At 49.3% G+C, this 24,378-nt stretch overlaps 3 protein-coding genes across 11 annotated transcripts in view; 1 reads left to right on the top strand and 2 right to left on the bottom strand.

Annotated features, from left to right (window-relative positions):
- DDX25 (DEAD-box helicase 25) overlaps window positions 1-11,050 on the bottom strand; it is a 71,262-nt gene extending 60,212 nt beyond the window's left edge. Inside the window, exons 1-4 of the mRNA XM_074936508.1 lie at window positions 10,979-11,050; window positions 7,698-7,764; window positions 4,597-4,644; window positions 319-454 (exon numbers count right to left, since the gene is read on the bottom strand). Of these exons, the coding sequence (XP_074792609.1) occupies window positions 319-454; window positions 4,597-4,644; window positions 7,698-7,764; window positions 10,979-11,035 (308 nt within the window). The 5' untranslated portion in view covers window positions 11,036-11,050. The remainder of the gene's footprint in view (window positions 1-318; window positions 455-4,596; window positions 4,645-7,697; window positions 7,765-10,978) is intronic.
- Window positions 11,051-12,923: 1,873 nt separating this feature from the next.
- Window positions 12,924-23,274, top strand: PUS3 (pseudouridine synthase 3). 3 transcript variants are annotated; one of them, XM_074936657.1, is made up of 5 exons: window positions 12,924-13,272; window positions 16,991-17,435; window positions 19,557-20,125; window positions 20,645-20,835; window positions 20,960-23,274. In XM_074936657.1, exons 2-5 carry the CDS (start codon window positions 17,046-17,048, stop codon window positions 21,289-21,291), a joined length of 1,482 nt encoding a protein of 493 aa, XP_074792758.1. In that variant the 5' UTR covers window positions 12,924-13,272; window positions 16,991-17,045; the 3' UTR covers window positions 21,292-23,274. The 3 variants fall into 3 exon arrangements, with proteins under 3 accessions (XP_074792758.1, XP_074792755.1, XP_074792757.1); XM_074936654.1 differs by having other exon boundaries at window positions 12,926-13,191; XM_074936656.1 differs by lacking the exon at window positions 12,924-13,272 and adding an exon at window positions 13,281-13,410.
- On the bottom strand, window positions 14,265-24,208 carry HYLS1 (HYLS1 centriolar and ciliogenesis associated). 7 transcript variants are annotated; one of them, XM_074936662.1, is made up of 4 exons: window positions 24,084-24,208; window positions 20,312-21,183; window positions 15,803-15,819; window positions 14,265-15,717 (listed from the first exon to the last, which is right to left on the bottom strand). In XM_074936662.1, exon 4 carries the CDS (start codon window positions 15,681-15,683, stop codon window positions 14,763-14,765), a length of 921 nt encoding a protein of 306 aa, XP_074792763.1. In that variant the 5' UTR covers window positions 15,684-15,717; window positions 15,803-15,819; window positions 20,312-21,183; window positions 24,084-24,208; the 3' UTR covers window positions 14,265-14,762. The 7 variants fall into 7 exon arrangements, with proteins under 7 accessions (XP_074792763.1, XP_074792760.1, XP_074792762.1 ...); XM_074936659.1 differs by having other exon boundaries at window positions 21,062-21,183; XM_074936661.1 differs by lacking the exon at window positions 15,803-15,819.
- Between the last annotated feature and the right edge of the window lie 170 nt (window positions 24,209-24,378).

The raw sequence follows: 24,378 nt of genomic DNA, 5'->3' as shown, positions 1-24,378 counted from the left end.
TCTATAGCTATGGCATCTAAAAATCAGTGTTAAAATATGGGTGGATTACAATCGCGTTTCAATGTGTTTTTTGGATATGGTACCAGGACGTGTTAGTCTCACAAGATCACAGTACAATGGAAAGGATGGACCCTTCAATATATGTCTGCGTATCTTCCCCATTTTAGCTGTATTTGGTTTTTACTGTATCGTACTGTCACTTCCAAATTCAAAGGAGACTGTGTGATAGAACATGACTAAAACCCCATGTAGTTACTACTGGCCCATTTATCTGAGACTGCCCTTTTTTCAGTGTGTAGTTCTGTCCCAGGTACTCACAGCCGCAGTTCTTCAAAGGTTTTTACTGAGAAGAGAGGGGAGCTGGGATCTCGCTGCAGGACTTCAACATGATGACTGGATTCTACCAGAGACTTCCGGATAAGCTTGTTTAAAAGGGAATTTTCTGCTAAATCCACTATGTGAGCATGGAAAAAAAATAAAAAAAGAGAAAAGGGAACAGTTCACCACACCTGGCAGGTTGTATAAAGGTCACAGCTTACTTCTCGTAACTGCTAGAAATGGAGTGTTTTTAAAACAAAAAAGTAAATACAAGCCCCCAAAACGAAAAAAATGAAGTCAACACAAACTAGGTGGCAAAGTATGATGGCGCTCACATAGCTTTGTCTCAAACAATGGAATTATTGCAACCCTAGACATGCCCACTTTGAGGGGAAAAAACAACTGTGCCACCCTCTGTAGCCCTGCCAAATATTTAAGTCTACTCCATCTTAATTTGTAAACCTCTTGTGCTTCCCCAGGCTAACAGAGAGACTCCCTGACCCAATCTAGCTCACCTTGCAAACTCCATCTAACTCAATTAACTCTTACACCCCCCGAGATTCTTAACGCAACCTCAAAACCCTCCTCAAAAAGAAACCAATGTGCTCTTCCCTGACTCTTCCACCCCAGACACCTTGCACCGTCCCTGACATTCCTTTGTATATTCACTGGATCTTGCCCTTTCTTCTTTTTTATTGCAATGCTCTTTGATTTAATTTTGAAATGAAAAAAATGTAAACCACTTTCAATGTAATTCATTAAATGGTTTTATCCCCCCCCCCATTCTTAACATTAAGGACTTGAATAATGTTAGGGTTTGTCTACAAATGGAGCCATTACTGACTGACTATGTGTGGAGAGACCACTGCCTATCATGTTCACCAACATTGTCTCACTGTTTCCTTGTACTCTCCAGTTGACTCTTAGATTTTATAAGCTCCTCGGGGCATAGACAGTCTTTTTGTTCTGCGTTTGTACAGCATCAGCACAGTGAGGTCCTGGTCCATGCCCAGGGCTCCTACCTTTACAGTAATTCAAAAAACACATTAAAATAATTTTGCAGAATAAAAACATTCACACATGGAGTGATTCAGGAAGAGCTGTCCTGAATAGTTCCATGTGTAGACAAGCCCTTTAAGTCATTCTAGTTTCATGCTGTTCAGATCACTTGAGCGGTAATGAACCACAACCAAAAGTTAGAAAATGCCAGAATTAAGGTTGCCTGTGCAATGTGAATTTAGTCCCCTTGTGACAGATCTGATGCCGGGGGGGGAGAAGGAGAAGTGGGACTGACTGGACAAAAACTGGGGGCAAGCAGCTGGGGAATGGATGAATACTGAGGTTGCATGAGGAGCCGAGGGAGGGAGATTGTGGCCAGATACCACACCAGCCAAGTGCTCCTAGTGTGGATGCCGCTATAAGAGCGAAACTGTGCTTCTGCCAGTATAACTTTCTCTACACTAGGGGCTTTTTCCAGCACCTCCTCACACCCTGATGATGTAGCTAGGCTAGCACAAGTTTGTAGAGGAGCCATGGCCTTAGACTGGGAGTCACTGCGGGAGAAAGGGAGTAGGGCCCTGGCTGGGATGATTTAGTTGGGGATTGGTCCTGCTTTGAGCAGGGGGTTGGACTGGATGACCTCCTGAGGTCCCTTCCAACCCTGATATTCGATGATTCTATGGGACATGACTGGAGGCTGTAGGAAAGGGGAGACAGATTGGGTGAGGAGCCATGGGAGAGAATGGGACTGGTTGGGCAAGGAGACTGGTGACAAGGAGTGGGAGCGGGAAGAAGAAACTGAGGCTAAAATGGGAAGCCACAAAAGGGAGAATAGGACTGAGTGGGCATGGGGGGAGTCTGGGATGAGGAGCCGGGGTGAGGAAAAACAGAGCTAGGTCGAAGACATGTTGTAGGGAAACTGGCAAAAGGGATCAAAAGCTTGGGGAAAGAGGCAGAAGGGTGTGCGACCTTTAGAATCCAGAATAGAACCAAGTCTTTCCATTTCTCACACATTCCTGACACAAAGGCCATTCCCCTGCCAGATTTCAAGTCCCTGCTTTAAAGTAGAGGGCACTAAAGCTTCTCAGCAAAACAGCCGCAACAAACGGAATATAGCAAAATTATGTATTTTTCCATAGCCTTGTTCTCAGAAATGGCTAGATCAGTGTAGTTAAAACTTTCCAAAAATAACTCAGCCTGAAGCAGATACCCAACATGGAAAGTTTCAGCCCAAATAGTTAAAGTTTGGCAAAGGTATAACCATCTGAACACAGTGTCTTACAATGGGAAGTGTCAAGCAACCTTAATTATCACGTTTATTATCTGTATTGTCATAGTACTAAGGAGCCCTCGTCATGGACAAGGACCCCATTGTGCTAGGTGCCATACAAATACAGAACAAAAAGGCAGTTGGTAGCGCTGCAAGCTCCACCTGTAACAAACAGTTATGATGAAATAAACATATTTTCTAATTATAATATACCTCATCAACAAGTAGGCTATATACATTTGTAACCTAGAGAGTTGTGAAGGCAAATTGCCACATACAGCGCCATAGTGACTTCAACGGGGCTCAGAACACGCAGATCACAATGCACAACACAGACCTAAAGTGGCAATTACAGTATTAGGGGATTAGAGTTACAAAAAATATAATCAAGGAATTTCTCAAAAAGCCCTCTTTCTGATGCACAATAACATGGACACTAAAGAGTAACAAGACGAATTTCATCTTGCTTTAAGAATGTCATTTTCACTTTCCCTACTGATCTCAATGACAATTTCACTTTTATATAGCACCTTTCATCTAAATGAAACCCAAAACCCTTGATTGTACAAACTACACTTCACCCAGCACTAAACAGTAGTCACTTCGGAGGTGAAACAGCAGCTGCTAGAAAGTGTACAGCAGCAATATAAAAAGTTTAAGACCGGAAGTTAATAAGAATCTCATTGAATTTGAGAATACCTTTTCATAATTGGAGAGCAAAAGGAAGCAGAATCTATCTTTAACCAATGGTAATTAACCAGAATAAACCTTTAACTTTGGTTATAGAAACTTAGCCTATTCCATAAATAAGGACTGTAACAAAAGTACAATTTAAGTTGTTTTGTCTCATTTGCATTCCATGTCTTGTCTGTTAGATTGTAAGCTCTCTGGAGCAAGGACTATGCTTTTTCTATGCCTTTTACAGTACTGTGTACATTTATGGAGTGATAAGTATATAATAAATACCTTGTGACTGGGGTGTCAATTAATTGCTGTTAACGCAAGCAATTAATGCAAACCAAACTAACTAGATAAAGTTGCGTCTAATCACAGTTTTAATTGCACTGTTTAACAATAACAGAATACTAATTTAAATTTATAATAAATATTTGGATATTTTTCTAAATTTTCAAATATATTGATTTCAATTACAATACATACTACAAAGTGCACAGTGCTCACTTTTTTTTATTACAAATATTTGCACTGTAAAGGATAAACAAAAGAAATAGTACTCTTCTATTCACCTCATACAAGTACTGTAGTGCAGTCTCTACCATGAAAGTACAACTTACAAGTGTAGAATTTTTTTTTACATGACTGCACTTAAAAACAAAATGTAAAACTTTAGAGCCTACAAGTCCACTCAGTCCTACTTCTTGTTCAGCCAATCACTAAGACAAACAAGTTTGTTTACATTTATGGGAGAGAATAGTGCCCATTTCTAATTTACAATGTCACCTGAAAGTGAGAACAGAGGCTTGTATGGCACTGTTGTAGCCAGCATTGCAATGTATTTATGTGCCAGATATGCTAACATTCACATGCCCCTTCATGCTTCGACCACCATTCCAGAGGACATGCTTCCATGCTGAATTTAAATCGGTATCTTATTGTTTTACAGTGTGATTAAAATTGCAATTGCAACTATTTTTTAAATCTAGTGATTGTGATTTTTTTTAATCGTTTGACAGCCCTACTTGTGACTAATGTGGGTTTCTTTGTGAAGACATCCCACTATCCTCTCCACTCTTTCCAGATGTGCCACTAATGTGAGCAAACAGCAAATCAAAAAGGCAAGAACCCTGTCCTCTGAAGGACTGAGAAAGCAGAGCTCTTGTATGTTTTATTGACACTACCTGATCACTCAAAGGGAGCAGACAGGTGGAGTCATTGTACACACACCCCCACAAAACCAAAACATAGGCAGTAGATCCTAATTATAAGCTGAATAGACTTGGCAATGCTCCTTTAATCAAGCAGAGTTTGAAAAAGTTGTGTGATCCCACCTTTATCATCTTCCTTCTCCTCTTCTCCATAACTTGCATATTTTTCCCCTTAAGGAAAGAAAATCACAAAAAACGTATATTGAATGTGCAAGCATAGAACAGAATACTTTTATTTTAAACAACAGACAATATAAAAAGGGAAATAAGGACATCCCAGGGAGTTACAGACCAGTCAGCTTAACTTCTGTACCCAGAAAGATAATGGAGCAAATAATTAAGCAATCAATTTGCAAACATCTAGAAGATAATGAGGTGATAAGTAACAGTCAGCACGGATTTGTCAAGAACAAATCGTGCCAAACCAACCCAATAGCTTTCTTTGTCAGGGTAACAAGCATTTTGGATAGGAGGGAAGTGGTAGACGTGGTATATCTTGACTTTAGTAAAGCTTTTGACACTGTCTCGCATAACCTTCTCATAAACAAACTAGGGAAATACAACCTAGATGGAGCTGCTATAAGGTGGGTGTAAAACTGGTTGGAAAACTGTTCCCATAGCAGGGCTCTGGAGCTGTGCTCCGGCTCCGCTCCACTCCAGGCAAAAACCTGCAGCTCCACTGCTCCAGAGCTGCTCTGTGCTCCAGGCTCCGCTCCAAAGTCCTGTCCCAGAGAGTAGTTATCAGTGGTTCACAATCATGCTGGAAAGACATGACTGGGGTGCCACAGGGGTCAGTTCTCAGTCCACTTCTGTTCAATATATTCATCAATGATTTAAATAATAGCATAGAGAGTACACTTACAAAGTTTGCGGACGATACCAAGCTGGAAGGGGTTGCAAGTGTTTTGGAAGATAGGATTAAAATTCAAAATGATCTGCACAACCTGGAGAAATAGTCTAAAGCAAATAGGATGAAATTCAATAAGGACAAGTGCAAAGTACTCCATTTAGGAAGGAACAATCAGTTACACACATACAAAATAGGAAATGACGGCCTAGGAAGGAGTACTGTGGAAAGGGATCTGGGGATCATAGCGGACCAAAAGTTAAATATGAGTCAACAGTGCAACATTGTTGCAAAAACAGCTAACATCATTCTGGGATATATTAGCAGGAGTGTTGTAAGGAAGACATGAGAAGTAATTCTTCTGCTCTACTCTGCGCTGATTAGGCCTCAACTGGAGTATTGTGTCCAGTTCTGGGCACCACATTTCAGGAAAGATGTGGACATGCTGGAGAGAGTCCAGAGAAAAGCAACAAAAATGATTAAAGGACTAGAAAACATGACATATGAGGGAAGATTGAAAAAATTGGGTTTGTTTAGTCTTGAAAAGAGAAGACTAAGAGGGGATATAACAACAGTTTTCAAGTACGTAAAAGGTTGTTACAAGGAGGAGGGAGAAAAATTGTTTTTCTTAACCTCGGAGGATAGGACAAGCAGCAATGCTCTTAAATTGCAGCAAGGGAGGTTTAGGCTGGACATTAGGAAAAACTTCCTGTCAGGGTGGTTAAGCACTGGAATAAATTGCCTAGGGAAGTTGTGAAATCTCCATCATTGGGGATTTTTAAGAGCAGGTTAGACAAACACCTGTCAAGAATGGTCTAGATCATACTTAGTCCTGCCACGAGTGCAGGGGACTGGATTAGATGACCTCACAAGGTCCAAGCTGATTGTTGGATAGCCAACAATTATTCACAAGCCAAGATTTTAAAAGATACAGCTTGTCAGAAGACAGCACATTTAATACAAGACAAAGTATATTGTACTTTTAAAAATCAAAACTTTGGGGATCTTACAGATTTATACCCTGCAACTAAAGAGTCATGTCAAATTTAAAGTTTTTTTAGTTTAATATCTAAGAAGAATGGAAAGATTTCCATATGAGAGATTGAAATGATCATGACTACCTCATTTAGAAAAGAGACAAAGAAGAGGGGCAAGAATGATTGGCATAGAATACGTAAAAGCACTTCTATTTACCCCTTCTTACAATACAAAAACAAAAGGACATCCCATGAAATTGAAATAGAATAAATTTAAAATGCAATAAAGGAGATAATTTTTATGCAGTACATAATGTGTTGGAACTCACTGCCACAAGAGTCATTGCCATAGTCCAAGATCTTAGTGAGATTACTCAACAGTCCAAGAGTTTTGTGAGATTCATTAAAGGATTGCACAGTTATGCAGATACTGAAAACACCTACAATTACATGACACAGGATACAAAAATAAATATGGGGAAATCAAACTGAAAGCTAGGGAAACTTCAGAGTGGCTTGTATATGATCAGAATCCAAAGGGCAGGGCTTTTAGGCCTGATTCACAAGATGAAGGGTAAGAGGAAGCAGATCCCACTGAGAAGAAGCCGACATTACCACTGTGTGGTGCAAATTATCATGCCTCACAGGAAATAAGGAACTGAACAACAAAACCAAAAGGTCACCAGGTGGCATGTCTGAAGAATGCACAGTCCAAAGCACAAGGAGAATAGAGATGCTCCTAATGGATCCACAAGAGATGCTGTTACCACACAGAAGACTGAGCTTCTGAAAGTGCTGTCCATACCTCATGAATAACATCGACGATTTGGAAATCAGCTGAATATTTGGAGCCTGGGCCACCAATGACAGAGGAAACGTTATTTACACTGCCAAGAGGAAGCTAAAAGAAGTGAAAGTTGTACTGAGTGCCAAATCCAAAGGATTGTATCAGCTATTCCTGATTAACTCAACATACATGTGGGCACTGTTGGGGCAGCCTACACAGGGAGTTATTCCTTGTTAACGCCATATGTGGACAGGAGTATTCAGGAATAAGTGTGCTTTACTCCAAATGAGCTTAATTCATTTGGAACTTAATTAAATTAATTCAAAAAAAGGCACTATTATTCTGAATAAGAGCATGTACATGGGAAGGTATTCAGAAACAGCTATTCTTTAAATTCACACCCGGCTTTACTCTGCATGAACTTTCATGGGGTTTGTCTACACAAGTTGTCACCGTCCTGATGTGGAATGCAAAGGGGACAGCTAAGAAACACCCTTTCTTTTTACTACCCGCTGTGGAATAGGGTGGGGACCCGTTTTGAGTGCAACGGGGCAGCACCCCACTCATGGCGCCAGTGCTCTCTTAAGGGTGTGATTCGCAGCCGGGCCCTTACCTAGGGTGGGGAAGTTGGCATTCCTGATGCTCCTGAGGCTCTTCCGGGGGGTGCAGAGTCCAGAAAACTGGAAGGGAGAAGGGACATGAGCAGGGCAGGGGCAATGGGGATTAAGGGGGACAAGGACAACAGGGGGTGGGGATAAGCAGAGGGGAGATTGAGGGTAACAAACCAGGGGACTTAGGAGGTGGGGTGGTAATGGAGTAAAAGGGGAATGGGGGTAATGGTATGGGGGAGAGGTGATGGGGTAACTGGGAACAGGGTAACAGGAGGGGGAACAGGGCTGAAGAGGGGGTAATTATGGAAGAGAGGACGGGGGTAGCAGGGGCACAGGCAATAGCAGGGGGCCAGGAGGTAACAGGGATTGAGGGGGACAGTGGAGTAACAGGGGGATGGGGTAAGGGGGATTGAGGGGAACAGAGTTTAACGGGGCAAGGGGCAATGGAATTAAAGGGAGACAGGGTAACGGGGACTGAGGGGGAAAGACAATGGAGTAACAGGGGGATGGGGTAACGAGGATTAAGGAGGACAGAGTGTAACGGGGGAGGGGGAAATGGGATTGAAGGGAGATGGGGTAACGGGGATTGAGGGGGACAGAGTTTAAAAGGGGGAAGGGGCAATGGGATTGAAGGGAGACAGGGTAACAGGGATTGAGGGGGACAGACATTGGAGTAACAGGGGGAAGGGGTGAGGGGGATTGAGGGGGACAGACGGTGGAGTAACAGGGGGAAGGGGTGAGGGGGATTGAGGGGGACAGAATTTAACGGGGAAGGGGCAATGGGGTCGAAGGGGGACAGGGTAACAGGGATTGCGGGGGACAGACAGTGGAGGAACGGGGGGACGGGGTGAGGGGGATTGCGGGGGACAGACGGTGGAGGGATGGGGGGACGGAGTGAGGGGCATTGCGGGGGACAGACGGTGGAGGAACGAGGGGACGGGGTGAGGGGCATTGAAGGGGACAGACGGTGGAGGAACGGGGGGGACGGGGTGAGGGGCATTGAAGGGGACAGATGGTGGAGGAACGGGGTGAGGGGGATTGCGGGGAACAGAAAGTGGAGTAACGGGGTGAGGGGGATTGAGGGGGGATTGCGGGGGACAGACGGTGGAGGAATGGGGGGACGGGGTGAGGAGGGTTTAGGGGGTCAGACGGTGGAGGAACGGGGGGACGGGGTGGGGGCGTTGAAGAGGACAGATGGTGGAGTAACAGGGAGACGGGGTGAAGGGGACAGACGGTGGAGGAATGGGGGGAGGGGGATTGCAAGGGACAGACGGTGAGGGAGATTGCGGGGGACAGACGGTGGAGGGATGGGGGGATGGAGTGAGGGGGATTGAGTGGGACAGATGGTGGGGGGATGGGGTGAGGGGGATTGAGGGGGACAGACGGTGGAGGGATGGGGGGACGGGGTGAGGGGGATTGAGGGGGTCAGACGGTGGGGGGACGGGGGGACAGAGGGTAACGGGGAAGGGGCAATGGGGTTAAGGGGGCGGGGTGAGGGGGATTGAGGGGGTCAGACGGTGGAGGGACGGGGGGACAGAGGGTAACGGGGAAGGGGCAATGGGGTTGAAGGGGGACGGGGTGAGGGGCAGTGAGGGGGTCAGACGGTGGGGGGAGGGGGGGACAGAGGGTAACGGGGAAGGGGCAATGGGGCTGAAGGCGGACGGGGTGAGCGGCAGTGAGGGGGTCAGACGGTGGGGGGACAGAGGGTAACGGGGAAGGGGCAATGGGGTTGAAGGCGGAAGGGGTGAGGGGGATTGAGGGGGTCAGACAGTGGGGGGATGGGGGGACAGAGGGTAACGGGGAAGGGGCAATGGGGTTAAGGGGGCGGGGTGAGGGGCAGTGAGGGGGTCAGACGGTGGGGGGACGGGGGGACAGAGGGTAACGGGGAAGGGGCAATGGGGTTAAGGGGGACGGGCTGAGGGGCAGTGAGGGGGTCAGACGGTGGGGGGACGGGGGGACAGAGGGTAACGGGGAAGGGGCAATGGGGTTGAAGGCGGACGGGCTGAGGGGCAGTGAGGGGGACAGACGGTGGGGGGACGGGGGGACAGAGGGTAACAGGGAAGGGGCAATGGGGATGAAGGGGGACGGGGTGAGGGGGATTGAGGGGGTCAGACGGTGGGGGGACAGAGGGTAACGGGGAAGGGCCAACGGGGTTGAAGGCGGACGGGTTGAGGGGCAGTGAGGGGGTCAGACGGTGGGGGGACGGGGGGACAGAGGGTAACGGGGAAGGGGCAACGGGGTTGAAGGCGGACGGGCTGAGGGGCAGTGAGGGGGACAGACGGTGGGGGGACGGGGGGACAGAGGGTAACGGGGAAGGGGCAATGGGGTTAAGGGGGCGGGGTGAGGGGCAGTGAGGGGGACAGACGGTGGGGGGACGGGGGGACAGAGGGTAACGGGGAAGGGGCAATGGGGTGAAGGGGACGGGCTGAGGGGCAGTGAGGGGGACAGACGGTGGGGGGACGGGGGGACAGAGGGTAACGGGGAAGGGGCAATGGGGTTAAGGGGGCGGGGTGAGGGGCAGTGAAGGGGTCAGACGGTGGGGGGACGGGGGGACAGAGGGTAACGGGGAAGGGGCAATGGGGTTAAGGGGGCGGGGTGAGGGGCAGTGAAGGGGTCAGACGGTGGGGGGACGGGGGGACAGAGGGTAACAGGGAAGGGGCAATGGGGATGAAGGGGGACGGGGTGAGGGGGATTGAGGGGGACAGACGGTGGGGGGACAGAGGGTAACGGGGAAGGGCCAACGGGGTTGAAGGCGGACGGGCTAAGGGGCAGTGAGGGGGACAGACGGTGGGGGGACGGGGGGACAGAGGGTAACGGGGAAGGGGCAATGGGGTTAAGGGGGCGGGGTGAGGGGCAGTGAGGGGGACAGACGGTGGGGGGACGGGGGGACAGAGGGTAACGGGGAAGGGGCAATGGGGTTAAGGGGGCGGGGTGAGGGGCAGTGAGGGGGACAGACGGTGGGGGGACGGGGGGACAGAGGGTAACGGGGAAGGGGCAATGGGGTTAAGGGGGCGGGGTGAGGGGCAGTGAGGGGGACAGACGGTGGGGGAACGGGGGGACAGAGGGTAACGGGGAAGGGGCAATGGGGTTAAGGGGGCGGGGTGAGGGGCAGTGAGGGGGACAGACGGTGGGGGGACGGGGGGACAGAGGGTAACGGGGAAGGGGCAATGGGGTGAAGGGGACGGGCTGAGGGGCAGTGAGGGGGACAGGGCGGGTAACGGCGAAGGCGGCCCGGGCTGACGGTCGCGGAGGTCTCCGGCGGGGCCGGCCCGGCCCCACTCACGCTGTGCGCCAGGCAGGCGGCGTCCCGCTCGGAGCAGCCGCGCTCCGGCGAGCCCATGGCCGCCCCGCGCCGCGCCGCGCCCGGCCGTTAGAGGCGCCGAGAGCGGAACGGCCTTCGCGCCGGCGGGGGGGGGGGTCATGAATATTCATGAGGGCGGGGTGAAGGCGAGCACCAGCGAAGCGGGGAGGGAGGAGAGAAGCCCTCCGTGGGGGGGCGGGAGTGCCGTGCTGTTGGGCCCCCCCAGCACAGGAAGCGGGTCCCCTGTCCTGCCCCACCTTGACCTGTCCCAAGGGGCGGGGAGTCCCAGCCCCACCGCCACCCCCGGGTGTGAAGGGGGGGGTCCCAAGGTGTGAGGTGAGGAGTTCTCTGCCCCTCCCCACCCCACCCCCGGGCATGAGGGGGGGGTCCCCAGGTGTGAGGTGAGGAGTTCTCTGCCCCTCCCCACCCGACCCCACCCCCGGGTGTGAGGGGGGGTCCCAAGGTGTGAGGTGAGGAGTTCTCTGCCCTTCCCAACCCCACCCCCGGGTGTGAGGGGGGGCCCAAGGTGTGAGGTGAGGAGTTCTCTGCCCCTCCCCACCCCACCCCCGGGCATGAGGGGGGGGGTCCCAAGGTGTGAGGTGAGGAGTTCTCTGCCCCTCCCCACCCGACCCCACCCCCGGGTGTGAGGGGGGGCCCAAGGTGTGAGATGAGGAGTTCTCTGCCCTTCCCAACCCCACCTCCGGGCGTGAGGAGGGGGTCCCAAGGTGTGAGGTGAGGAGTTCTCTGCCCCTCCCCACCCCACCCCCGGGCATGAGGGGGGGGTCCCAAGGTGTGAGGTGAGGAGTTCTCTGCCCCTCCCCACCCGACCCCACCCCCGGGTGTGAGGGGGGGTCCCAAGGTGTGAGGTGAGGAGTTCTCTGCCCTTCCCAACCCCACCCCCGGGCGTGAGGGGGGGGTCCCAAGGTGTGAGGTGAGGAGTTCTCTGCCCCTCCCCACCCGACCCCACCCCCGGGTGTGAGGGGGGGTCCCAAGGTGTGAGGTGAGGAGTTCTCTGCCCCTCCCCACCCCACCCCCGGGTGTGAGGATGTTGCCTGCCCGCCCCCACCTCTCTTTCTCCCTGCCCCACTACAGCCATGGCCAGGGCTCTCTGGGCAAGGAAGCAATGGCCAAATGGACAGATCTGATGGGCGTGGCTTGCCCTCCCCCCGCTCTGAGAGCCACTGCCCATGTACCCCATTCTCACACCCACACAAAGTCCACAAACCCTCTGCACTTCATCCTCACCAGCTACGCTGGACTTGGTGGCTAAAATTTCAAAGGAAAAAGCAGCAGAGCGAAGACAGGAGAATGAGTTCCTGTAGCTTGAAGCTGAAGTTACCCGCACCTGCTCCTCCATTTCAAAAATGCTCTGGGCAAAGGCAGGATTCTTATGTTCCCCACAACTTGGTTGCACCATCAGTGATAAAATTGCTCTCCATCTGCACCGACATGGTAAAGATGATGAATGCTACAACCTGTGGAGTGATAGTTTAGGCCATGGGAGGCAGTTACTGCATAGAACCGGGAGTCATCACAGCTAGTTTCTAACCCCAGCTCTGCCATTGATTGCCTGTGTGGCCTTCCTTGGACAAGTCACTCGGGCCTGGTTTTCAGAGGCTCTCACTATCCCACGGGAGTCATCGGTACCCTGCTCGGTACCTCTGAAAATCAGGCCTGAAAGCTCCACACTTGCTTGGGAACTATGTGACTTTGCCGGCCTTCGTACAGTGCTCTTTTGTCTACGGCTGAAGAGCACAGTCAGTGCCAAGCGTGATGAATCATTACAAGTGTCTCTCCCCTTTACAGCAGTGGCTGGCTCCAGGGGCCCCTCTGAAGGAGGATTTCACACGGACACCATGGTGATTATTTGTAAACATCCCCCTGAGAAGAGCAAAGACGCCACCAACGCTTCCTGAAAGCAGCACAAAATTGCGGGAGTCTCCCTGCGGGTGAGGGAGAGTCTGCCTGTGCAGCGTTCACACCGCAGGCAGCCCCCGTGAGCCCCTCGCTGGACGGGGGGGGGCTGTGTGGGCCACGTGGTGCCGGAACTACATTTCCCATGACCCGCCTGCAGAGCATGGGGGAGTGGAAAGGTCATTTCCGGCGGGGAACGCAGACAGCAGCGCGCACGTGACGACCGCGTCCTGGCCCTTCCCGGGAGTGTCAGGCCGGTCTCCGGCCGGGCTGCTGTAGAGGTAGGCGCGCGGGACAGGTGCCACGTTGCAGGGCTCTCTCGCCTCTCGGGGACGTTGCTTTGCCTGGCACGGGGTCACTTGGTAATGCAGGATTCACCCTCTCCGATCCCGCCAGGGAGGGAATGGGGCAGGCTTCACTGAGCATGTGGGGCCAGGCTGGAAACCCTCGCTCTCCCCCTTGGGCCTCCCTGGAGTTCGGTCCAAGGCAGCATGAGACCGGTAACAATCGCCCCTCGGGAACTGCAGTGGCAGCAGTAGCGAGCGAACAGCCTCCAGCTGTAAAGGAGACGGGGGTGTGGGGGAAGAGGGTATTCTTAGCGAGCGATCTTCCACTACAAGGATCCCTTTATTGGTTGGGGGAAAAGTCAGGGCCTGGCAGGTCTAGAGGCCTTGTCTTTCACAGTAGGTGGCTGAGGGATGTGATATTTCTGCTGGGTTGGGAAGGGCTTTCTTGACTTTAGTACATTGGATGTGCATGTTGTTTGTCCTGAATCACACACAGATCTATGGCACTCTGTGATTGCTCAGCATTTTACAATGCAGTGTAAGACTCAGTATCCCTGTCTCACAGATGGGGAAACTGAGGCCCAAAGTTATACATCAAGTCAGTGGCAGAGCTAGGTACAGAACCTAGATTTCCTCACTTTGTTGTTCTATCCTATGAACCATGTAGTACTCCAGAACATTGGATAGATGCATTTTATACAATGAAATAAATATATTAAAATTCTAACCCCTTCCATCCCAGAGGATCCTAAAGAGCTTTATAGACAGACAAATTATTCTTGTATTGGGTTGGTCAAGGACACCGTGGCAAATGTTTCTATTTACAGAAAGTGCCTTGGCAACTTAAAGTGGCAGACAGCTCTCTCTAAAAAATACAATACAAAAACCTCATGGAGGCACTCCAGTGCCACGTTTGGTGACAAAACTCTGCAGTGTAGACAAGGCCTACGAATGTACACGCATACACAAATGCATGGAATAGTTTAACAGGTCTAGGGTACGTAAGTTCTATCTTAAGCTAATCAGAAGTGTTTCTAATTAATCCATGGAACTACAGCAGATCCTTTCATGCACTTTATTAAAAGAAATGCATAACCCAGAAGCCATAAATAAAACACCATCACAGCAATTCATCCACAGGAGCAAGAGCAAATAAAAAGGGAAAAAATAGAACTAGTGATATTGATTATTCCCCTGAGCTTAGATTCCTGTAGGTTGATTGTTTTCATTATATCTACTTTGAGCAGCTTCTGATACAGTAGTCTCCTCCAGGAGAAGCTCTGTGGGTCTTGCTAACAGGAAGGCAACTGGCATGCAACTGATTTGCTTCAATACAAATATTCAGGAAGCTGGGCAGATAAAGTTGTTTTCTACCACAAATCAACCACCTTTGTCTAGGAGCACAAATGGGATTTTAGAGTCAACTTGACTTATTCAGGGTCTCTAGGAGGAGGAACAAACGACTCAGAATAATGCAATGTGCCTGTGCAGAGCAGGTAGATCTTTGATTGGCACTAAGGGATGGATAGTCCTGTGGATGGGGGTTGAAGAGAGACTCTAGATAACTATGAAGGAAAGGAGCTCTTCCTGGGAATGAGGCCATTTGCCAGGTCACAGCGCACCCCCCAGCGCAGGGCAGATCTCTTCTTTTCTGTAGGCACCAGATAGTTGTTGGGGACATAGATGTGTTGAGACCTCGTTGGGAGGTCAGGCTTGTAGAGCATCTGTTCCCGGATGCCCCAGCGCAATTCCTTCCTGTGATCCTCCCCTGGTATCCGGAATGACTCCCAGTCCCGCTTGTACTCAAAGTACCGGGCTACCCGGTCAATCTTCCCACGATTACGGCCTTGCTGCTCTAATCTTGGAGGAATGAAGGATTTAGGTTGTCCAGCCATAATCAAGTCTTGTTCATAAACTGGAGAGCCCTGACCATGGCAATTCTTCAGAAGAAATGGGGGGTCTCCATGAGAGCTACTGCGATGAGGAAGATCCAAGTAAAACTTTCTATGGGAACTGTGGTTCGGCTCGCTTTCCACCTCTGATGCAGTGTCTTCCTGGTGGGGGTGTAGATGGAGCAGCCTGTGTCTCAGGTCTGAGGTCTCAGGGTCACTTTCAGCACTGGTTTCTGGTTCACTGGTGACAGACTCATCAGACACGTGTACCTCTCCATCAGGCATCCGCCTCAGAACTTTCCTCTTCATCACTGGCTTCCTGGGTCCTCTAAGTCCCTCCGAGAGGGTCTCTGGTTGCACGCTGTGTTCTGCCTGGTGGTGCCGCATCAACAGACGAAGAGATGGCCTGATCCCAGAAGTCACAGATGCTTTACTGTAGGGGTCATACTGAGTTGGAGCAAAGGTTCCTCTCAGGCTATCTCCATCTCCTTGCTCTGCGCAAAGTTGGGTAAAGGCCATAGCAGCTGCTGCCATCCGCTCTTTATGGTTCATAGTGGCCCATCTATACTGATCTGGTCCTATCAGTGCCTCCATGATTTCACCTGGGCTGGATTGATTGTCACTTATTCTGTAAGAGTAAATTGTAATTAAGTTCTGAACTGATAGATACAAAAGATACTTAGAACATTAAAATCAGACTCTAGACCACTTACCAGTGACCATCTGAAAGCTAAAAAGGAATTTAAACAAATGAGTAAGAGCTAGTGAAACTGAAAAGAGTAGAGCAATCAGAATCCTGTATGGATTCCCAAATTTACCCTTCACTTTGAACGATACTTCCCTACAGATGCTTTTATGTCAGATGCAGACAAATAGCACCTATAGTGTAGCGTCATGCCCCAGTGTCCCTTTTGAAGCAAATATTAGAATTGTGCCATATAAGAATTTTCAGTGATATTCAAACAGCAAAGGGGTAACTGCTATGGGTTAGTTGTCCTAGCACAAGGGACAGTTACAAAGGTAATAGCTAAGTATGAAGCAGAATAAGATTAACTCTTTGGTTTTGTCTAAAGTGGAGAGGGGTGGGGGTGGGTATTAGTAACTTTTTCTAGTGTGATTCTGCCTTGTGTGAGCAAGGACAGTTTAATAAACTATTTACTAGCTGTGCTGACTCCAATGGGGCACCCTAGAAACGTTTTACTAGCACAGATAATGGAAAGGCCCACCCGTGGGAGTTCACCTTGATACCAGATACCTAAGGCAAAGCTGGAGACTGCAGTTGAATTGAATACTATGAGACTTCAGTCCATAGTAGAAGCCAAGCTAGGGAACATTTAGGCTGAGATTTTCAAAGTCACCTCGGGGATTCACATTAATTCTATGAGCAACTGGGCACCGAATCCATCAGACAGCTTTGAAAACTTGAGCTTTAATAGTGTCAAAAGAAGCTATTTTGAAGGAAAGACGACATAACAGATGGTTCCATAAGACTAGCAGGCATTAACAAGTTGCCTCACATGCCGATGCTAGCAGAGCAGGGGCTGATGAAAATGAGGATTGTTGCTTGGCAGCTCTGTACAGGATCCCAAAAAGACTACGTGAAAGCTTGGTATAGATGTGACTGGGCCTACACAGTAGATCTGATATAACAGTAAATGGAATGAGAAGTGTTGAAAGGATTAATTACACTGAGTAAGGAAAAGCTGTCACAGCTAAGCCCAGCAAGCCATATGGTAGGTCAGAAAATGGGATATGCAAGGCACTGAGGAATGTTAGAAGGCCAAAGCCAGTACGTGAAGTAAATTCTCAGATGGGTAAACGCCAGAGGGAGATTTATACTAAATCTAATAGGAAGTAAAGAGACACTCAGACTTGCTAATCTCCTTACTCTTCTTCTCCAGACACTGAGGAGCTACCAACGCATCCCAACTGGGATAGTTCACCGGAATTCTCAGTATGGCAGACCGGGGTATGGAGAAAGATAAAGGAGAGGGACTACTGAAAAGGGTGCAGGAACTGGAGGAAGAAGTGAAGAGACTGCAAGAGAAACTCTTGGAGGGCAAGGAGGGCACTGACATAAAAAGGAACCCTTCAGCACTGGGGAAAACTAAGAAACGCCAGCAGCGGCCATTTGATTTTAGTGCCTATGGCCGGAGACACGTGGCACTAAAGATTGCCTACCTGGGCTGGGGATACCAGGGTTTTGCCAGCCAGGAGAACACCAACAACACCATTGAAGAAAAACTGTTTGAGGCACTAAGCAAGACCCGGCTGGTAGACAATAGGCAGACTTCCAATTATCATCGCTGTGGACGGACAGACAAGGGGGTCAGTGCATTTGGACAGGTCAGTACCCAAGGCTGCAAGTTCTCCCAGCTCTTGCAGCTATGAGAGATTCTGCCTTAATTATGCTGTGAAATCTAGGTGGAGGGCATATAGTCCTCTAGGATAATTCAACAGGCTTTATTCAACCCAGTGTTGAGCATGGAGGATAAGAACATTGTCCCAGTCTTTAAAAAGATACTAATTTTTCCCCTCTGATCTGAAAATGAACATGGTAAGAAGCATTTCTAGTATGTAAAAGGACACTCAGCAGAGAGAGCCCATAGTTAACTTTGTGCTCAGCAATGCATTTAGTCAGCAATTCACAGTGGACATGAATGATGGACGACACTTAGGGCTTGTCTACACGGTGAAGCTAATGTGAAATAAGTGAGGGTATGACTTCAAAATTCAGTGCTCTTCTGTACTAACTCGCCACATGGACATTCACTCAGCACATAGGCACGCTTATTGTGGAGTAAGAGCATCCATTCTGGAAGCAATGGCAGAATAGCTATTCTTGGCTATTTCCCCTTGTAGACAAGCCATTAGCGTGAAACTTAGAACAATGCTAAGCAAAATTACAACTGCACCAAGTGTCCCAAAGAGTCATTAAGACATGTTGTTGACTTGGTTAAATTCTTATTCCTTTAAAAACAAATGAAAAAACCCCTCTTGAAACTAATGAGAATGGTCTCCAGTTGACTTAGGTCTTGTCTGCATACTGCTTTTGTACTGGTTAACTATGGTTAGGAGTGTGGGGTTTTTAATTAACTAGTAAACTCAGTATAACCCCTAGCATGGAGGCAGTTTTACCAGTATAGCTATTCTGCTAGAGCAGGGGTGGGCAAACTTTTTGGCCCGAAGGCCACATCGGGGTTGCAAAACGGTATGGAGGGCCGGGTAGGGAAGGCTGTGCCTCCGCAAACAACCTGTCTCCTGCCCCCTCCCACTTCCTGTCCCCTGACCCATCTGTCCATCCCCCCGCCTTGTCCCCTGACTGCCCCCCTCCTGGGACCCCTGTCCCTAACTGCCCCCCCCCCCCCCGGACCCTACCCCCTATCCAACAACCACCACCACCCCCCCCATCCAACTGGCCCCTGTCCCTTGACTGCCCCCCAGGATCTCCTGCCCCTTATGCAAACCACCCCCACCCCTTACCCTTATTGGAAAGCCTGGGAGGTGAGCAGGCACAAGCCACGCAGTGGTGTGGCTGTGGGGGAGGGGCCAGGGGTAGCCTCCCCAGCCTGGAGCTCAGGGGCCAGGTAGGACAGTCCCACGGGCCAGATGTGGCCCACGGGCAGTATTTTGCCCACCTCTGTGCTAGAGAAGGCAAGTAAGCACTTTTATACCAATATGATTACATCAATGCTGGGCCAGCTGTACTGCTTTAACAATATTGGTAAAGTTAATAGTACAACTGTGTTTAGACAGGGCTTTAGTCTCACTGTACACTTCAGTCAGAACACAACAGGATACTATATCAGTGGGTAAAAGCCCCACTTCTGTCAGTGGTTTGAACTCAAACCGTCTCGATAAGGGCCAAAAGCAGTTTTTGTTTGCATGTAGACTAGCCACGATCTACCAATAAGTTGATCTGACGCCAGTGGACAATGGTCTGTATAAACGATCACAAATTGGCACCCTTGTTGAGGTTAAGCAGTGAGTTAGCCATGGAACTGAACTAAGTTGCCATCTGAGCTGTAGCTCACGAAAGCTTATGCTCAAATAAATTTGTTAGTCTCTAAGGTGCCACAAGTACTCCTTTTCTTTTTGTGAATACAGACTAACACGGCTGCTGCTCTGAAACCTGTCATCTGTGAGTGTGTTTCCTCCAGGTCAAGGTTGAAAGTATTCTAAGATACCTATATATTCCATGGATTACTAGGACTTTGAGAGCTGTTAGTCTATCACCAAATCAATAACAGTGCAGCAAACTGTTAGCTCACTCCAACCACCTCAAGCAGCTGTAATTATACCCTTCAATAGGAACTACTGGTAGGTCTAGTTATTAAAGCAAACCAGAAGATCAGTGTCTCTTCCAGAGGTCTTGAATTTGTTTGTTTTAAAACTGAGTGTAATTGGAAGCTTGCTTTGCCTATCTTGAGGGAGTCGGAGTGTAATCCCCTTTTTCCAATCCTACAGGTGATTTCCCTGGACCTTCGCTCAAGCCTTTCAGAGGGAAAGAAAGTGAATGGTCATGAGGGTGGCTTGGAAGACAAAACCAGTAGTCCTGCCAACGAAATCCGCTACACCCATATCCTAAATCGGGTGCTCCCTCCCGATATACGTGTGTTGGCCTGGGCCCCTGTAGAACCCAGCTTCAGTGCTAGATTCAGCTGCCTCAAGAGGACCTATCGCTATTTTTTCCCTCATGCAGATTTAGATGTGGCCCTCATGAATGCTGCAGCACAAAAATACGTGGGGGCCCATGACTTCCGGAACTTGTGCAAGATGGACGTAGCGAATGGCGTGACAAACTTCCAAAGGACTATTCTCACTGCACAGGTGCAGCGGGTGGATAGAGGAGGGGAAACTGGGCTACAGGACCCTTTCCAACTGTACCAGTTTGAAGTCACAGGCCAGGCATTCCTCTATCATCAAGTCCGTTGCATGATGGCAATCCTCTTACTAATTGGACAGAGGATGGAGAATCCGGAGATTATTGATGAGCTATTGGATGTAGAGAAGAACCCTCGAAAACCACAGTACAGGCAAGAATTACCATGATGAATCCTCAGAATTTCATCTCAAATTTATGCATCTTAGTCCCTGTTTCTGAATCTAGCGCCATAAGTGCCCCGCCACACTTCCTATCAGCATCCAAGCAGCCTGTCACTATCAGTCCTAGAGTGAGATGGAAGACAGTACTTCCAGTGTCAGCCTGTTACTTAACATACCCTCTTCATCTTCAAAGCATGCCCTTGAGAAACTACTTTTCCTGTTGCCTCAGTGTTTAAGCTTTGGCTCTTCAGGCAAGGAACATGAAATTCTTGATGTCTTGTTCCTTAGGACCTAGTAAAAATGTAAGGTTCAATGAGCTGCTGACTTGACAGCTCTTATACAAGATAGCAGTGAGCTAGTCATAGTCTTTTCCACTGAAATCAGTGCCATCACATTGGATCTGCAGTCTTGTATTCTAGGTTTTTCCCAAGTCACTGCATTTTGTTTTAACTTCCTGCTGACTGTGCCTGTGCACGGTTAAGTAATGTCTCCTCCTTTCCTCTCTGCAGCATGGCAGTGGAATTTCCTCTGGTTCTGTATGACTGCGAGTTTGAAAACATCCAGTGGATCTACGACCGAGAAGTTCAGGAGTTTAATGTTACTCACCTACAGCAACTCTGGGCCAATCATGCAGTCAAAACTCACATGTTATATAACATGTTACAGGGACTAGACTCTGCTGTCATACCCATAGGAACAGGTAGGAAAATTGTTCTGTGAGTATGCCTAACACATAGAAGTCATGTAGGGATAAAGGCTAATTCCTGAAATGAGTAGCCTGGGTTGTTTGAGAGATACCAGCATCTGACTTGTGTATGTTACAGGACCGGAGAAGAACAGAATGGTCCTCTGGAGAGAGGTGAAGCCCCCAGTCCATAACCAGGTCAGCAGTTTCATCGAGGGGGTGAAGGCCCGCACTTACAAACCTTTGCTAGCTCGTCCCAAGTGCGAAGGCTTGGAGTCCCGGATTAATCACTTTGTGCGCAGGGGACGTATTGAGCTGCCACACTGCAGGGAGAAAGAGACTGGAGCAGACAAAGAGGAGCACCTAGAAACAAAGAGAGGCCACGGTGACGCTGCAGAAAGAGATAGTGAGGCTCCAGGACAAGCTGCCAAGCGAGTCTGTGTGGACACAGAGTCCAAGAGCTCTAAATGAGAACTGGCCACGTGATAGCAGAAGCAGGACCATCTTTCAGTGATGGGCGGGGGAGTGGTCCCCTAGGATTTTAGGAAAGGAAACATTTGGGGGTGGGAGGAAGGGCACAGAGGAGAGGAATCCTTTTTAAAGGTGCAATTCTGCACCTACTTTTTAAAAATATTAACTTCCAGGGGGCTGTTGAAATACGGTAATATAGTGCAGAGGTTCTCAAACAGGTCCATGGAACATGCTGGGCATATGGTACTTGTTTTGCCTCCTTTTTACCAGCTGCTAAAATGCATTAAAAGTAGCTAACATTGCTTTTCCATGCAAGCAATGGCTGTATTTGCCACAGGAATATCATGTGATTGAATGGAAGAAGTGGTGCCCCGCGTAATTGAGGACAAGTGGTTGAAACAATATTAGTGTGATCCAGACTGGGAGAGTGAAAATTCCTACACCTAGGGGGTAAACTGCTAGCTTCCCTTCCGACTACACTGTTTAAGTGTGCAGGGCACTAGTGTGAGAACCACCATTATTTCCTTTCATTCCTCAATTTCTTCAGGCCTTTCATGCTGCACTTTCTGCTTAAGCACTTTGCACATAGAAGAGTTGCAGCGTGAAACAAACAGCTAGCACCCTGGCCAGGGTCCCTTTTCAGCCAGCTCCCTGGGTAAAGTGCTGTCTCAGGAACTGCTGCCAGGCTCCTGTTTGCTACACACAATGCATTCTGGTGGGTAGTACCCAAAAGTGGGAAGTATTGCAGGTGTCAAGATGCATAAGTACTTTGGAGGAACCCATGAATTTTGTAGGTTCCTTCCCCTTCATTCCTGCAGGCTTTATTTAGTTGAGGAAGGTAAGATACTTAGAGGCTACTAGGGTCACAGCTCTGTGGAAGTGTAAATGCTTTGGGTAACAGTGCTGATCATGGAGACTACCTCCAGGCACCTTAAAAGTGTCAGCATGAGACTAGGGAGCAAGGAAGTTTGAAAGAAAGTTAACTAAAAGAATCATGTCAGAAATAATCAGCTTTTTCTGGAAACAAATAGAATACGATTTCAGACGAAACACTTGTCTCAGTTACAAATAGTGTGGGATGGACAGCAGGAAAGACAGAGAAGGCTGGAGAAATTATTTTGGAAAGGAAGAGCCTGTACTGCAGGAGAAGAAATGAAAGGCAATAGTAGAATGGCCATGTCAGGATGTGACAATGTCTTATTTCTGAATCAGATCATTAAACACTTTTCAGTTTTAAACTAAGGACTAATTTGGCAATCCAATGAATTTTACTAGTTGTTTCAAATGCTTTATTTTTCCCTATGAAGGAAACAAGCACCTTCATGACATTGTAATTAAACTACAATTTTAGATGAGATGCACTGGAAGGAAATTGATGTGACTGTACAGAAAGTTCTGCCCACAATCCCAAAGGAGCGAGCCACACTAATAACTAGTGAAAGATATAATACCCAGTACTGGAGAAAGGTACCTACCACAGGCCCTCAACCCTGTCTTTAAAGGAATTTAGGCACCCATGCGCTAAGCACTCTTGCAACTGCTTCCCTTCTTACACGCTCACAGAAACTAACGTTGACATCAACAGGACTATGTTCATTTGAACTATGGCTTCTTCCTCAACTAGCTCAATCCTGTCCTAGGAGTACCAGCATCCTAGTATAGAGAGAGACACTTGATTTCTCGGTGTTGGACTTTACATTAGGCCACCTGTGGGGTAGTCCTACCCAGGAATGTGAATATGCCTTAAAACTACTCCAGCACTATGCTGGTTTGTTGAAAAGCTAAGTTTCATAACTCCTATAATTATAGGGCAACAGCCTGCTAGATTCAATCATAGCATTTGATACCATTTTAAGGAGTGGAATGTCAGGTATACAGGACAGTATAATTAAATATTTGTAGCAGTGGTTGAGTCTGGAACATCGGATGAAGTGAGCTGTAGCTCACGAAAGCTTGTGCTCAAATAAATTGGTTAGTCTCTAAGGTGCCACAAGTACTCCTGTTCTTTTTGTGGATACAGACTAACCCAGCAGCTACCCTGAAACCTGTTCAGCAATGTCTGTCTGTCAAGGAGACCAGTGCGTGTTCTACCCACAACCCCCCCCCTTCAGAGGGTTTATTTCAGTACTGTCAGTGCATAAAGTAATCTGTAGAGGACAAAATGGCTTATGCATGCTAAGCTTGTGCTGGACATTTTTCACTGTGAATAAATAGGCAGAGGAGGCCCTACATTTGGCCTCATCCCCACCCCTCTTTAAAAAAAATCTGCCCTTGATTTATGGGGACAAGTGGCTCTAACTCTGTGTCACTTCTGCCTCCCTGAGCTAGATAATGTCACTGCCATCAGTCGCCAAGACCCTCGGATTAGGCTTCATAAGACGGTGGGAGGACAGCCAGCACCCCGCCGGAGCTACGGCTCAGGAGCGGCGCCGGCCCCCTCTAAGCAGAGGGGCCCAGTCCCACCGCGCGACAGAGACCCCCGGACATTAGACCCTGGCGGGGGGGCGGCTCGGGGCTGGCCGGGCCGGCGGGCTGGCCAGGGCGGCGAGGCAGTGACGGGCCCCGGGGAGGCGAGGCGCGCCGGTGTCCTCTCGCTGAGGGTCGGGCCCGGGGCCTCGGCAACCCCAGCGAGGCGGCGGGGTTGCGGGCAGGGGCAGGGCGCAGAGGAGGCCGGGCTCAGCGGGCGCCGGCCCGGGGCCCGCAGCAGCCCCCCGAGCCCGGTTGTGGCAGGCGGGAATCCGGTTCTAGGCCGGCGCTGCCCGGGAGGGGCCCGGCGACCCGCCCCCCCATACCTGTGCCGCGCCCGAGAAACTCCAGGCCCTGTCCCCGCGCAACGACCGTTACCGGCTCCTGCCAACGGCCGGCTGCTGCCACCGTTTAAATCGCAGGGCGGGCCTTCCTTGAGGCCGCAAAATCCACCGTTCTCATTGGACCGCCCTCTGTTAAAGTCCGCCTCCCGTCGCCGCATGCTTCGCTTTCATTGGGCGCTTTGCCTCAAAACATCATCCCCGGCTTTTCTCCTCCCATTGGGTGCCGTGCTGGCGGCCCCGCCTCCTCCGCGCTGCCTCGAATTCTGATTGGGGGCGA

This window comes from Natator depressus, chromosome 22 (assembly GCF_965152275.1).
Source record: "Natator depressus isolate rNatDep1 chromosome 22, rNatDep2.hap1, whole genome shotgun sequence".
NCBI classification, from domain to species: domain Eukaryota; kingdom Metazoa; phylum Chordata; order Testudines; family Cheloniidae; genus Natator; species Natator depressus.
Note: the sequence above shows the minus strand (reverse complement) of the source record. Positions and strands in the feature narration are given on the sequence as shown.

Excerpts from the sequence above, each read along its gene's own strand:
- HYLS1 (XM_074936662.1), bottom strand. The coding sequence starts at position 15,683 with ATGGAGGCACTGATAGGACCAGATCAGTATAGATGGGCCACTATGAAC.
- PUS3 (XM_074936657.1), top strand. The coding sequence starts at position 17,046 with ATGGCAGACCGGGGTATGGAGAAAGATAAAGGAGAGGGACTACTGAAA. Across the intron at positions 17,436-19,556 it reads GGGTCAGTGCATTTGGACAG|GTGATTTCCCTGGACCTTCG; the intron begins GTCAGTACCCAA and ends CCAATCCTACAG. Across the intron at positions 20,836-20,959 it reads TGTCATACCCATAGGAACAG|GACCGGAGAAGAACAGAATG; the intron begins GTAGGAAAATTG and ends TGTATGTTACAG.